This window comes from Microcaecilia unicolor, chromosome 1 (genome assembly GCF_901765095.1).
Source record: "Microcaecilia unicolor chromosome 1, aMicUni1.1, whole genome shotgun sequence".
Lineage (NCBI taxonomy): Eukaryota > Metazoa > Chordata > Amphibia > Gymnophiona > Siphonopidae > Microcaecilia > Microcaecilia unicolor.
Window position 1 is genome coordinate 745,317,517 of NC_044031.1, and position 14,868 is coordinate 745,332,384.

The following is a 14,868-nucleotide window of genomic DNA, read 5'->3' on the forward strand; positions in this document are numbered from 1 at the left end:
TCGGTAGAGGACCTATGATTAAATTATGGTGACCAGATCTATGCAATCTCATTGATTAAGATATCACCAGTCTGAGGTCCTCTCCCTTTTCCATTATTGATTCACTATCTTACAATTTATGTAAATTATCCGCTGCTTTTGGCTGTAGTTTTGGATATAAATGCAGCAAATAAATAAACAAACACCACCCATGCTAAGAGTCACTCTGATGTCTCTTTTCAGCTGTCTGTGGACCTTAAAACAACTTCTTCTGTGCCTCTGGAGAAAATATTTACTGCACACAACCCTGTATCTTCTAGATTACTATCTTCAGCAAAGCACAGCACTGGGGGTCACACTACTTACTAGCAGCAAAGCAGTCAGACTTGTTGCAACTCATGAATCAAATCAAGGGGATCATATTACTATCTTCAGCAATGCAATGCATGCATCTACCTTTTCCTATACGAGCACGCAGCTCTGGAACGTGCTGCCACGTAACCTGAAAACGGTCTATGAATTGACCATTTTCCGCAAACTATTGAAAACCTCTCTCTTCGACAAGATACATCACAAAGATCAACATGTGTAACTGTATAATCTTTAAAACTTCCAGAACTGCCTTGTAATGTCTTTTGCTTTAACACCATCATGTATTTCACCACCATGTAACACAAAACCCTCTGTAAACCAAATGTATATTCACTTCTATTTCCATTATCCATGAAGAATTGTAAGCCACATTGAGCCTGCAAAGAGGTGGGATAATGTGGGATACAAATGCAATAAATAAATAATAAAATATTCCCTGTCACACTGCCATATCCATAGCCAGGTAAGTTCATGCAATTTTCATTTATGAATATGCTTCTGAGGTAAGCAAAAAAATAAATAATCAAAACCTGAAAATTTCCACAAGATAATCTGACTTTCAGTTTACTAGTTAAGTGGATGTGATAGTACTCCTTGTTGCTGACTTGCAGCTGTGCATCCACTAGTCAAATCCTCTGCCTAACCTGCTGTTCAGAAACAGCGGAGAATGCAGATTCAGAAAACTATTTGGTATTCTGCTAGGTTTCTCTCTCTCTATTCCCCCTGAGTTACAGTTTACATATGCTTCATTTACAATACATCTCTCATTGCAGAAACTAACATACAAAATGAGTGAACATTAAAAGGAAAAAAAAAACCCACGGAGACACTATTGCTTATGGCTCAGATTTAAAGCTTCAAAATTGCACTTCTTTGAGCTGTGAACAAACAGCGCTAGCTACAAAGGCAACAGGAAACAAAGCCAAGGAGAAGAGGTCATTTTCCATATGAGCAGACAAGGTCAAGAGAAAATTAATCTTAACTTCACAGTGCAGTTCCTATACTGTACACATGATGGCTCACTGGCTACATTTCATCATCAGAATGAAATAACCTGAATCCAGAACTAAAATCTAAATATTGTATTTATTGATGTTGACATCTATAAAAATTGAAGATTTCCACAAGATAATATGACTTCAGAACTAAAGTCTAAATATAGTATATTAAGACCCTATTTTTTCTTGGCCTTTTTGTTTTTCCATTATGTGCCTTGCTCAAGCAATACCAGTGGAATGGGGCCACAGGCCTCTTCCTTCCAGTCTCCCTTCTCATCCTCCACAGTTAAGACAGCTCTTCTTATGTAAGCCATCTTGCCCTACCTATGTCTGCAATATCTGTTGGTCTCAACACTTGTTCCTTATGATCTAAACCTCATCTCACCACTGACCTTCTGACCCACGATCCGCACCTTCTTTGTCTCATGGAAGCCTGGTTTCATCATGCTGATATCGCCTATGTTAACCAAGAGACCCCCCGGGGAGGGTTCAACCAAGGCGCTATAAGCCTAGCTGTGATATGGCTCCACCACTTCACCATACTCTTGATTTTATTTTTTTTTATTTTTGTTACATTTGTACCCCGCGCTTTCCCACTCATGGCAGGCTCAATGCGGCTTACATGGGGCAATGGAGGGTTAAGTGGCTTGCCCAGAGTCACAAGGAGCTGCCTGTGCCGGGAATCGAACTCAGTTCCTCAGTTCCCCAGGACCAAAGTCCACCACCCTAACCACTAGGCCACTCCTCCACTCCAATCTGATCCTATCCTCCGCGAATAACTCACACCTTTTGTCACGCTTCTGTGCTGTCCTGCTTGCCTAGACAGATCACTCACTATTAACTTATACAATCCCTCTCCTTGTCCTTCCAGCTCCCTTGTCCCTCCCTACCAGAGACTTTAGTAAAATTACCAAAGACTCCTTGCTTAATGCATCTAAACTAGAGCTCCCTTCTTTCTCCAATCTCCCTTTAGATGATAGACTAACTACCTGGAATAGCTCCCTGTCCTCAGCTCAGACTACCCCCAACTCCCTCCACTCACCCCATTGCTTTTAAGGAGCCATGGTATTCTATGAATCTACATCGACTAAAAGGCCAACTGCGCCAATCAGAACGCAGGTGGAAACACCTTTGAACTTCAACAGCACTGGCAGCCTATAAAAGCCATGCTGCTGCCTACAAATTGGCACTTGTTGGCTCTTGTACCAGCTGCTTCATAAATCAGTCCTTTATTTCGTCAAGGATTTTTACCTCCCTAGCATGCCCTGATGTTACATTTACCCAGTCAATATCAGGATACTTGAAATCACCCATTATTATTGTGTTCCCCAGTTTGTTAGCGTCCCTAATTTCTGATAACATTTCTACATCCGTCTGTTCACCCTGGCCAGGTGGGTGATAGTACACCACCATCACTATTCTTTTCCTTTGCACTTGGAATTTCATTCCATAGCGATACAAGGATGTGTTTTGTTTCCTGCAGAATTTTCAATCTATTTGATTCAAGGCCCTCTTTAACATACAATGCTACCTCTCCACCAATTTGATCCATCCTATCACTACGATATAATTTGTACCCTGGTATGACAGCGTCTCACTGGTTATCTTCTTTCCACCAGGTCTCAGAGATGCCTATTATATCTAATTTTTCATTTAGTGCAATATATTCTAACTCTCCCATCTTAATTCTTAGGCTTCTGGCATTTGCATATAGACATTTCAAACTATGTTTGTTGTTCCTATTTACATCTTGTTCAGTAGTTGACAGTGTTAATTTGCAATCTTTTGTCTGATTTTTATTTAAGGACACCTGATCTACAATGGTCTTTTTTGCAACCTCGCTATCGGGATACCCTATTTTCCCTGTTTTGATGATATCTTTCAAAGATACTTTGTTCCAAACCATGTGTTTTTGAACGACTGTTGGCCTTCGCCCAGGTTCTAGTTTAAAAGCTACTCTACCTCCATTTTAAATGCTGATGCCAGCAGCCTGGTCCCACCCTGGTTAAGGTGGAGCCCCATCCTTCAGGAATAGGCTCCCCCTTCCCCAGAATGTTGCCCAGTTGCGTCTGGTAGCGCTATACAAATGCTAATAATAATAATAATAAATCTAAAACCCTCCTCCCTGCACCAACGACTCATCCATGCATTGAGACTCTGGAGCTCTGCCTGTCTCTTGGGCCCTGCACGAGGAACAGTAGCACTTCAGAAAATGCTACTCTAGAGGTTCTGGATTTGAGCTTTCTACCCAAGAGCCTAAATTTGGCTTCCAGAACCTCTCTCCCACATTTTCCTACGTTACTGGTACCTACATATACCAAGACAGCCTATCTAAAATCCTATCTTGGTGACACATGAGGTCCACCACCCTTGCACCAGGCAGCCAAGTGACCAGGCAATCTCAAGTCCACCAGCCACCCAGCTAGTTACATGCCTAATAATCAACTCACCAACTACAACAGCCATCCTAACCCTTCCCTCCTGGGCAATAGCTCTTGGAGACACATCCTCGGTATGAAAGGATATTGCATACCCTGGTGTGCTGGTCCTATCTACAGGAGTACTTCCAGCTGCACTGGGGTGACGCTCTCCTTTTAGAAGGCCAGCCTCCCTCCTCCAAGGCAGCACAGAGGATGTCAGATTGGAGGTGGAACGTTTCTACAATGTCCCTTGTAGTCCTCATCTATGTACCTCTCTGTCTCCCTCAGCTCCTCTAAGTCTGCTCTCTAGCCTCAAGAGAACGGACTCATTCTTGGAGAGCTAGGAGCTTTTTGAATCGACACACATATGACCTCTCACCAACTGGGAAATAATCATAGATGTGACACTCAATGCAAAAGACTGAATAGCACCCCTCTCGCTGCTGGACTACTGTCTCCATCTTAGTATTATAGAGTTGAAATTAAAACTTCTTAAGGTACTAGGAATATCAGATGAATATAAAGCACCTTAACGTTGGTTTAATCTGTAATTTATTTATTGTTTGCTTCTCAGAAACTAATTAAATGTAATTAAAACTCTAATGAAAACTGTCCTCTTGTCCTAATTAGAATAATTGACTATAAATGAAGAGTTGAGCTAGGGGTGGATGGGAATGAGGACCGAACTAGGCCCTACTGTGACTTCTACAGACTATTTGTTAATGCTGTGGCAGAAAATTCAAGATTTAAAACTATGGGGTATGGAGACTAGCTAATTAAATTTGCTGTCTTTTTCAATTGTTTATCGATATCCTACAATTCCTCTTTTAAACCCAATCTTTAAGTTACCAAGCACAGAATAAAATATTCAGGCATATTTTCAAAGCACTTAGCCTTCCAAAGTTCCATAGAAACCTATGGAACTTTGGAAGGCTAAGTGCTTTGAAAATATGCCTGATTGTCACTTAACCACAGAAATGTCCTCTTCTCACAGAACCTTAGGTTTCAAACAACTCCCACACTTTTAAAGCAGCCCTGAAAACTTATTTATGAAGGCTTACTCCTAACTGACCGCCCATGTAAGGGGTCTTGTGTGTTCCCCTTCCCTTCTTTTCTATTTACATTGTAGTTTCTCCCCTTTTCCTCCTCTTTATTAGTTTGTTTTCCTCTTCTCTCACTTTTGATTTAGATTCTAAGACGTCCAGATATTTACTTTGAGGGGCGGGAGAGTAAGTTCTCGAATAAATGTGACACAAATCTTAATTTGGCAGGTTCTATGATATAGTGGTTTTATCCTTTTGTTCTCTTTTATAACATTCTTTTTCTCTTCACGGAATTAAAAAAATAAAAAAGCAGCGAGTGCACTCCAAAGCATGTTAGACTTTCACCTCTTTTTCCAACTAAACCAAAGTTCAAACTTTTCAGATTTTTGCCTGAAAAAATGTTTTCCAATTGCCAAAATGCACTATTACTAATGGAAAGAACTCAAAACTCAGAGTAAGATGTAGACACACACTGTGTAACATACATATCTAAAATTACCAACACCACACAATCCTAGGGCATAAACCACTAGTCAGCACTGTTGAAATAGTCCCAAATATATACTATTTATTTTTATTTTTTTGTTACATTTGTACCCTGCGCTTTCCCACTCATGGCAGGCTCAATGCGGCAGGCAATGGAGGGTTAAGTGACTTGCCCAGAGTCACAAGGAGCTGCCTGTGCCGGGAATTGAACTCAGTTCCCCAGGACCAAAGTCCACCACCCTAACCACTAGGCCACTCCTCCACTGTTGCTACTATTTGAGATTCTACATGAGTGTTGCTATTCCAACATTCCATGTAGAAGTCGGCCCTTGCAGATCAGCAATGTGGCCTCGCAGGCTTCTGTGAGTCTGACATCCTGCACGTACATGAAGGATGTCAGACTCACAGAAACAGAAGCCTGCGCAGCCTTCTACATGGAATGTTGCTAGTGGAATAGCAATATTCCATGTAGAATCTCCAATAGTAGCAACATTCCATGTAGAATCTCCAATAGTAGCAACATTCCATATAGAATCTCCAATAGTATCTATTTTATTTTTGTTACATTTGTACCCTGCGCTTTCCCACTCATGGCAGGCTCAATGTGGCTTACATGGGGCAATGGAGGGTTAAGTGACTTGCCCAGAATCACAAGGAGCTGCCTGTGCCTGAAGTGGGAATCAAACTCAGTTCCTCAGGACCAAAGTCCACCACCCTAACCACTAGGCCACTCCTCCACTGTTGCTACTGTTGCCCATGCAGATCACCAATGTGGCCGCGCAGGCTTCTGCTTCTGTGAGTCTGGACGTCAGACTCACAGAAACAGAAGCCTGCGCAGCCTTCTACATGGAATGTTGCTAGTGGAATAGCAACATTCCATGTAGAACCTCCAATAGTATCTATTTTATTTTTGTTACATTTGTACCCTGTGCTTTCCCACTCATGGCAGTCTCAATGCGGCTTATATGGGGCAATGGAGGGTTAAGTGACTTGCCCAGAGTCACAAGAAGCTGCCTGTGCCTGAAGTGGGAATCAAACTCAGTTCCTCAGTTCCCCAGGACCAAAGTCCACCACCCTAACCAGTAGGCCATTCCTCCACTACTCAATGTCCTACAGAAATCTCATATTCACCAACAGAACACCAACTGTATTGAAACTGAAATATATGTGATTTTATACCGATAAGCAAGAAGGTCCTACTTATTTACATATCACTACAGAATACATTCTAAGCTTCCCTTTCCAATACCACTGTGGATTATAAGACTGAAGAGATATGGGGGCTCCCTTATCTGGCAAAAGGAAGATTAAATCAATAAGCATTGAAGCCTTAGCTGGATGGTACTGATTTAATAAATATGACATACTTCTCCTCAACACAAACTTTGGTGGCAATTTATATTCAAATGTACGACTCATCTTGTGTATCACATTACACTAAAGAACCCCAGTTAGTAGGCATCAGTTGCTCAAAAGTAAATGAATCTCACATTGAAAAAAAAAACACACACACAACAAAAGAACAAGAGAGAAGGTAAGGGATTCTGGATTTAGCTCATACCTTTTTCATCTGTAGCTCAAATTGAGTTACATTTGGGTAAAGTAGGCATTTTCTTGCTCCAGAAGGCTCACAACATCACAAGGAACTGCTGCCAGGGCCAGCCCAGCCACTAGGTAGACCAGGCAGCTGCCTACAGAGGCAGATTTGGGGGGGGGGGGGGGGGGTAGAGGCGCAGCTCTAGAAGTATTCCCCGCTTCCCTTCTCACTGCTGAGCCTGCACTCAGTGCCGCCCTCTATTACCTCCCAGGTTGACCGGAAGATTAAAGCAGCATCAGAACTGTGCAGGCCCTGTAAGCACAAACCCATGCTAAAGCACCACTTTGTCCTAATCCCTCTGACAAAGTCTGCCTCAGAAGGGGGTGGGATAAAGCAGAGCCTGTGCATTGCTGATGCTTCTTTAATCTTTGGGCTGGCCTGGGAGAAGGTAGCAGGCAGCAGTGGAAGGCCTAGAGGTAAGAAAGGAAAGGAGGAAGAGATGCTGGGTGGGGGTAGGAAAAAGGAAATGAGAAGTTGGCCAATTTGGGAGAGAAGGGGGTTTAGAGAGAGAAAGGAAATATTGGTCATCTGCAATGGTGGATACAGAGAGTAAAGGGAGATGCTCAACTATGGGGGGTGGGAGGGGGAAGCAGTACAAGCTTCACCAAATTAGGGTTATCAATAGAAATCAAACAAAATAAAACATGGAAAAGAAAATAAGATGATACCTTTTTTATTGGACATAACTTAATACATTTCTTGATTAGCTTTCGAAGGTTGCCCTTCTTCCTCAGATCGGAAATAAGCAAATGTGCTAGCTGACAGTGTATATAAGTGAAAACATTCAAGCATTACTATGACAGTAAAATAGATACCATTGGAGATTCTACATGGAATGTTGCTACTATGGGAGATTCTACATGGAATGTTGCTATTCCACTAGCAACATTCCATGTAGAAGGCTGCGCAGGCTTCTGTTTCTGTGAGTCTGACGTCCTGCACGTACGTGCAGGACGTCAGACTCACAGAAGCAGAAGCCTGCGCGGCCACATTGCTGATCCACAAGGGCCGACTTCTACATGGAATGTTGCTAGTGGAATAGCAACATTCCATGTAGAATCTATAGAAATCAAACAAAATAAAACATGGAAAAGAAAATAAGATGATCCCTTTTTTATTGGACATAACTTAATACATTTCTTGATTAGCTTTCGAAGGCTGCCCTTCTTCACCAAATTAGGGAAAACTTCAACCTCATCTTCTTTACAATCATTGTGTACCAATTCCCAGGCAAACATGGGCTTCCCCAGATGCTTCAATTCTTCTGCCCATAAACCCTGATAGGCAGATGATCAAAAGCAAACATGAGCGCTAGAGGCCAATAGTGTTGTACTAGCACCCACATTGGCTCCCGCCCAATGATCAGAGCATGTAACAATGAGCTCGCCAGCTCTGAACTCAATGATCATGCAAATGCATGCTAAACAGGCATTACCTATTCCTCCCCAATGTTCAGTGGGCAGCGTGCCAAACAAGGGCGCTGCTCCCATGGCAAACCCTTTGCCAGCTGGCATTAGGGTTTGCCTGGACATTGGGAAGGAATGGGGAGACACTGTCCAGCATGAATTCACATGCTCACAGGCCTCCTCCTCCCCGCACACAAAAACAGGTGGAGTCCGGTGGACCTCCAGAACCCCTTTCCCTACCCCCCTGACGGTCCCCCTGATGGTCCCCCTCCCAGCAAAAGTCCCTGGTGGTCCAGCGTGACCCTAGTAGCCCACCTACCCCCCCCCCCCAACACAGGTATATGGTAGGATGCACCGGGGATGACATGGTAGGGTGCTGCCATTTTGAAGGCGACATTCGCAGTAGGAGGGGGAGTGCTACTCCCTCCTCCAGCTTACAGGTATGGGGTCAGGGGCTTGAGGGGACACTAGGCCACCAGGGCAGGTGGAGGGGGGCTACCAGAATCATACTGGACCACCATGGATTTGATCTTTATTGCAGGAGGGGTCTGGAGGTCCACCAGACCTCCAGCCCCATGTCTAGGGGTGGGTATTGGGTAGGGGATAGGGGAGGGGTCTGGTGGTTTGTTTGATAGCTCCAGGATTTTTTTTGACAGTCTGGACCTGTCAAACAACTCTTCTGCAGGAGGATTGTGTCTTCGGTGCATGCCCAGGAATAATTCTCCCACACACATCCCCCCATGATCAAAACTAATAGCACATGTAAATTTGCTATTAGTTTTGATCATTGGGACTTTAAAATCAGCGCCGGAACAGTGTGAGGAATTACAGTGCTATTCGGAATAGAATGGGGAATTTGATCAGCCCTCAATGTCTCTATTTTGCCCCAATCAAGATGTTTAAATGTCTCAATGGTATTTGCTCCTCCAATGCAGTTGGGGTCTCAAGAAATATTTGCTAAGGTTCCTTCAGTTATAACTGCGTAATTGTGCATTCTTACAGTGCAACAGCTTAGCAGCAGCTAAGCTTTAGCCCTGCTTGCCTCCATTAGCCTCTACATAGTGGATAAAGCAGGTCTTACCCTCCACATTGCTGGGGACATCTTATAATATGTATTATGTATTTACAATATTTGATATACCGCCTTTATGAGCACTCAAAGTTGTTTATAATGGCTGACTAGACAGAATAAAGAGGAACAAAATGAGGGAAGGGAAAGACAGCAAGAGAAAGCACAGATAAAGAATGCATAATTAGCTCCTGCGCCATCCGTCCAAATCATGCACTCATCAGCCAAACAACGAAGGGGAACAAAATTCTGTTCTCAAAAGTCAGAGAAAAAAAAATAGGCCCTTGACACCTTTCTTAAACCTTGAATAATTAGCTTCTATTCTCAACTATGCCAGAAGGAATTCCAAGGGTAGGTAAGAAAACGTAAAAAACCAAGTGAAGATTGTTATCAAGTATCACCTGGGAGGACAGAGGAATAAATAACCTATTCGAGACTGATATATATATATATATATATATATATATACTAGTAAAAAAGGCCCGTTTCTGTGAGAGATGAAACGGGGGCTAGCAAGGTTTTGGTGTCCAGCGAGCCTCCTGTCCTCCGGGGCCCCCTGCAGCCACCCATCGTCAGCGACCCAGCTGTCCCCCAACCCCCCTCCAAGCACCTGTCCGCTCCGTGATGCGGGTTCCGTATGAAAAATGGCCGCCGAGGGGCGGGGGAGATCGCGTTTTGTGGAGTGTCAGTTATCCGCCCTCGTCGTCATCATGTTGTGACGCGAAGGCGGGGCACACAGTCATGGGCAAAAAGGATATCTCGACGCCTCACACTTCCGGTTGAGGCATCATTTACAACGATGGGGTTGTGAATTATGTGTGGATGGGGCGTGGCTGAGGGCGGGTCTATGAGTGACAGTGAGTGGTGCATGAGTGAGAGTGAGTGTTGCTGACAGCCTAGCCTACCAACAGTACAGGGCTTCATTGTTTCCCTCCCACAGAGTGAGCTTCAGAATGTTGCAGGTGAGAATTATTTATATAGATTATATATATATACCCTGCATGGGCTAGGATAACTTATCTTGAATTTAATTCAGTAGTTCACACATAACCTTTGTACTTTTTGTAACCTCTGTAAGAACTGTATGTTCATATTTACCCACACCAGCAACAATCTTGCTAGCAGCGTTATACACCAGTTGCCCTTCTTCACCCAGTCCCCTCAGGATACACACGGTTTTGGAATACCCATAATGAACAAAATGGAGCAGAATATGCAAATCTCTCACACATATTCATTGTGGATACCCTAAAAACCAGACTGCTCTTTCTTCCTATTCCCCACCAAGTCAAAAGGTAATGGTTCATCCCTCAAGTTACAAATCATGATCCCCTTACCCCTGATGAAGTGTGAAAGAATAAATCATTGGAGTTAGCTGCAGTGCTCCATAACTTTTATTATATTACATGTAGTCTTACTCACACAAAAGTTTAATCCTAAGTCATTTACACAAAATATTTGATAACTGTATGATCATAATACAAAGTAGAATAAAATAAGTCTAAAATACTTCAGTAAATACAATACCACACAACAGTCTAGGACCAAAACTCAAACTGCAGTACTCCCCCCCAAAAGGGATAAGATACTAGTCCATCTACTTAGACCTAATTGCAAAGTCCTATTCAACTGACGGCAAAACACAAAGTTAACAGAGAAAAACAGCTCTATGCAAGGTATCTGAATCATATCATTAGCTCCCAAAGGCATGATCCTCTTTGGTTTTCCCCTTTGAGAGTACTTATCTGAGAGGGACCTGTCCCCAGCAGCTGACCTACTCGGATGGCAATTAAGAATATCATTATCCAACATGAATTTCAATATTTTTGTAATCATTGTAAATCATTAAAGTCAAGATAACTTATCCTAGCCCATTGAGGTAAAAAAAAAAAAATATATATATATATATATGTTTTTTTTCTTATTTATTTGTACCCCACACTTTCCCACTCATGGCAGGCTCAATGTGGCTTACATATTGTATACAGGTACTTATTTGTACCTGGGGCAATGGAGGGTTAAGTGACTTGCCCAGAGTCACAAGGAGCTGCCTGTGCCTGAAGTGGGAATTGAACTCAGTTCCTCAGGACCAAAGTCCACCACCCTAACTATATATATATTCTGATTTGCTAATTCCATATCATCTTGCTAGGAGTCTTCCTTCCTGGAATGAGAATAGATTATTTATTCCTCTGTTCTCCCAGGTGAGGCTTGATAACACTCATCCCTTGGCTTTTTACTTTTTCTTACCTGCTCTTTGGAATTCCCTGCTGGTATATTTGAGAGCAGAAGCTAATTATTCAAGGTTTAAGAAAGGTCTCAAGGGCCATTTTGTTTCATACACTAATAGTATCACCCAGCACTTATGGAGTCTTAATGTCTTGTCAGTTAATCAATGGAAGGGCTGAGGGGCAAAATTGTTGGGCTGTACTTAGGGCATCAGTTGGCCTTAATCTAGCCCTGGATATCATCACTACTGGGAAGAAAGTCAGGAGGCATACGGAAGGTAGCGCAGGTAGAAAAGGCTTTCCCTCAGCAGCAGATGACTCTCTCCCAGTAGCTGTCCTTTTCTTATAGAAACCTTTTGTTCATTTTCATTGTTTGACACAACAACATAATGTTTGGATGAGTGCCAAAGAAACACAGTTTCCTGGGCAGACAAAGAAATGCACTGGCAGTCAACATGGGCTAACAGGAAAATATACGGGGAGGTAGGCAGGCATTGGTGACCAAGGAAAGCTACAGTCCTTCAGAGGTTACAGTTCTTCCTTAATGGGGAAACACATTACTGTCAGAAAACGAACGTGAATCTTAAGCATCATTATAGAAACTAGAGCTGGTTAATTTAACTGGTCTGTTTTACAAGGATATTGTCTGGGGTGGGGGCCGCCGTCTCCAAAGAGATTCATTTCACACATACCAGGACAGGAACAAACCTCATTTGAAAGCCAGGGTTATAAGCCATATGGTCTCTGTTTCTTACATTTGTTGTCTCATGGCACTCCCTCTAAATGAGTTAGTTTTGCATATTCCAAGACAGTAATGAACCTTGCTGCTAAGCCAGAGAATGCGAGTGGAGGAGTGGCCTAGTGGTTAGGGTGGTGGACTTTGGTCCTGGGGAACTGAGTTCGATTCCCACCTCAGGCACAGGCAGCTCCTTGTGACTCTGGGCAAGTCACTTAACCCTCCACTGCCCCAGGTACAAATAAATACCTGTATATGTAAGCCGCATTGAGCCTGCCATGAGTGGGAAAGCGCAGGGTACAAATGTAACAAAAATAAAATAGATACTATTGGAGATTCTACATGGAATGTTGCTATTCCACTAGCAACATTCCATGTAGAAGGCTGCGCAGGCTTCTGTTTTTGTGAGTCTGACGCACGTACGTGCAGGACGTCAGACTCACAGAAGCAGAAGCCTGCGCGGCCACATTGGTGATCCGCAAGGGCCGACTTCTAGTGGAATAGCAACATTCCATGTAGAATCTCAAATAGTAGCAACAGTGGAGGAGTGGCCTAGTGGTTAGGGTGGTGGACTTTGGTCCTGGGGAACTGGGTTCAATTCCCACTGCAGGCACAGGCAGCTCCTTGTGACTCTGGGCAAGTCACTTAACCCTCCATTGCCCCATGTAAGCTGCAATGAGCCTGCCATGAGTGGGAAAGCGCGGGGTACAAATGTAACAAAAAAAAAAAAAAAGTATGATCTCAGTATCTCAGACTTACATGGTCCTTTATCTATCAATCAATCAGGGCATTGAGCCGCTATTTATAAAGCACAAGAAAAGTAATAAACACTTACCAGATATGCTGACTTTTCTAAATTCTTTATAAAATCTACTTCATCTTCGGTTTTCATGCCCAGGTTTTCTATAAAGACAAAATTTCCACTGAAAATTAAAATCTTCTGCACAAGTGTGTAGCTCTTTTGTCAACATGTCAGGTTTGTTCTGCTTTGTATATACCAACATAAGCCTTAAAAGATATTATAATCATCACTATGCAAGGAAGATATTTTTCAGAATTATTATTATTTTACTTTCAACAACTTTCTTATAAACAATCCAAAATGCAAAAAAAACTTGGAAAGCTATAGACGAAATAATTGAAAACTACGATGGGGGGGGGGGGGGGGGGGAGGGAGTAGGCCAGTTAAGCTTAATGAGACTATCAGAAGAAGGGGAAGATTGATCCTTAACACTCCAAGCTTTGGGAAGTGCCATCAGTGAGATGTGTATCTATAGGCCTTTATCACTGGTGTAGATACCACAGGACATTTGGATTTAACTTTGTTCTTGCCATAGGATATAGAATACAATGCTCTCGCAAGTCAAGATTTCAACAAATAATCAGCAGTAAAGCAGTCCAACAAGACCCAAGATCTAAGGCCACAGTCAGAACTCACACGGAACTCTCCCAGTGACGAGGCTGCTTAAGGCCTCTTGCCACAAATACAGCTAAGTTCTATAGGCCCCTCAGTCATGACAACGACATAACTGGGTTTTCTCCATGCCAACAGTGACTACTCTTCCACGAGTAAGCTGACACAAGCGCCCCTTACCCCCTTTTTTTGTATATTTTATTAAATATGCACATATTCACCTATATGTACACAACTATACCTACCTCAGCGAATGTAAATGTGTGTGGCTACCTTCCCTGGTGTACTATTATAAAGGTACATAAGCACATATGTTGCCTATATGCCTTTCTTGCCTGGGCACCCGGCTATAAAATTACCCTTCATTCACAGATTGGTATCTACATATTTGGTGGGAAGAGTTATAAAAACCTATTTCCATAAGTAAAGCACTGTTGTATCCCTGGAAACAAATTTAAAAATTATCCCCCATATGCACAAATTTGCTTCTTGATTTACAATCAGTTATTTTGTTAGTTACACTTTCTTACATGCCTTACTAGCACACAAGGGGCCCTATTTACTAAGTCGCACTCTACTGTTAGTAGTTAGTAAACAGAGCCCATGGTGTGGTACAATTAAAAATACAATCACCTCATCCTCACAACCCATAAAAACAAAATTTAAGTCTCTGCTAGAAGCTCTCAACTCTGCACAAAATAAAGATAAAAAAGCCAAGCTTTGACATGTTTACAAAACAACATATAATTAGTTTCTGAGCAAATCAAAAATGGTAACTGATACTTATGTAGGGCCACATCTTTGGTAACAGAGTAAATGACAGCAGATGTATGGTCCATTCAGTCTGTCCAACAATGCAGCCAATGTTGTAACTGCTGCTCTATTCAGGTTACATCCATGCTGTTTAAAATGCTAAAGTTTCCCTTTAATTTCATCCTTTTCTATAAAGAGATCCTCTGTGTATATCCCACACATTTTTGAATTCCATCCCTCTGTTTGACCTCACTATCTTCCCTGGGATGGTATTGCAGGCATCTACCACCCTATTCATGAAAACATATTTCCTGATGTTACCCCTAAGTCTACCACCCTGCAACATCAATTCACGTCCTCTAATTCT

At 42.5% G+C, this 14,868-nt stretch overlaps 1 protein-coding gene across 1 annotated transcript in view; it reads right to left on the reverse strand.

The window, feature by feature from the left end:
* The window catches only part of AKAP13 (A-kinase anchoring protein 13), a 642,893-nt gene that overhangs the window by 288,131 nt on the left and 339,894 nt on the right, over positions 1 to 14,868 (reverse strand). Inside the window, exon 9 of the mRNA XM_030189716.1 lies at positions 13,170 to 13,237. Coding sequence (XP_030045576.1) covers positions 13,170 to 13,237 — 68 coding nt within the window. The remainder of the gene's footprint in view (positions 1 to 13,169; positions 13,238 to 14,868) is intronic.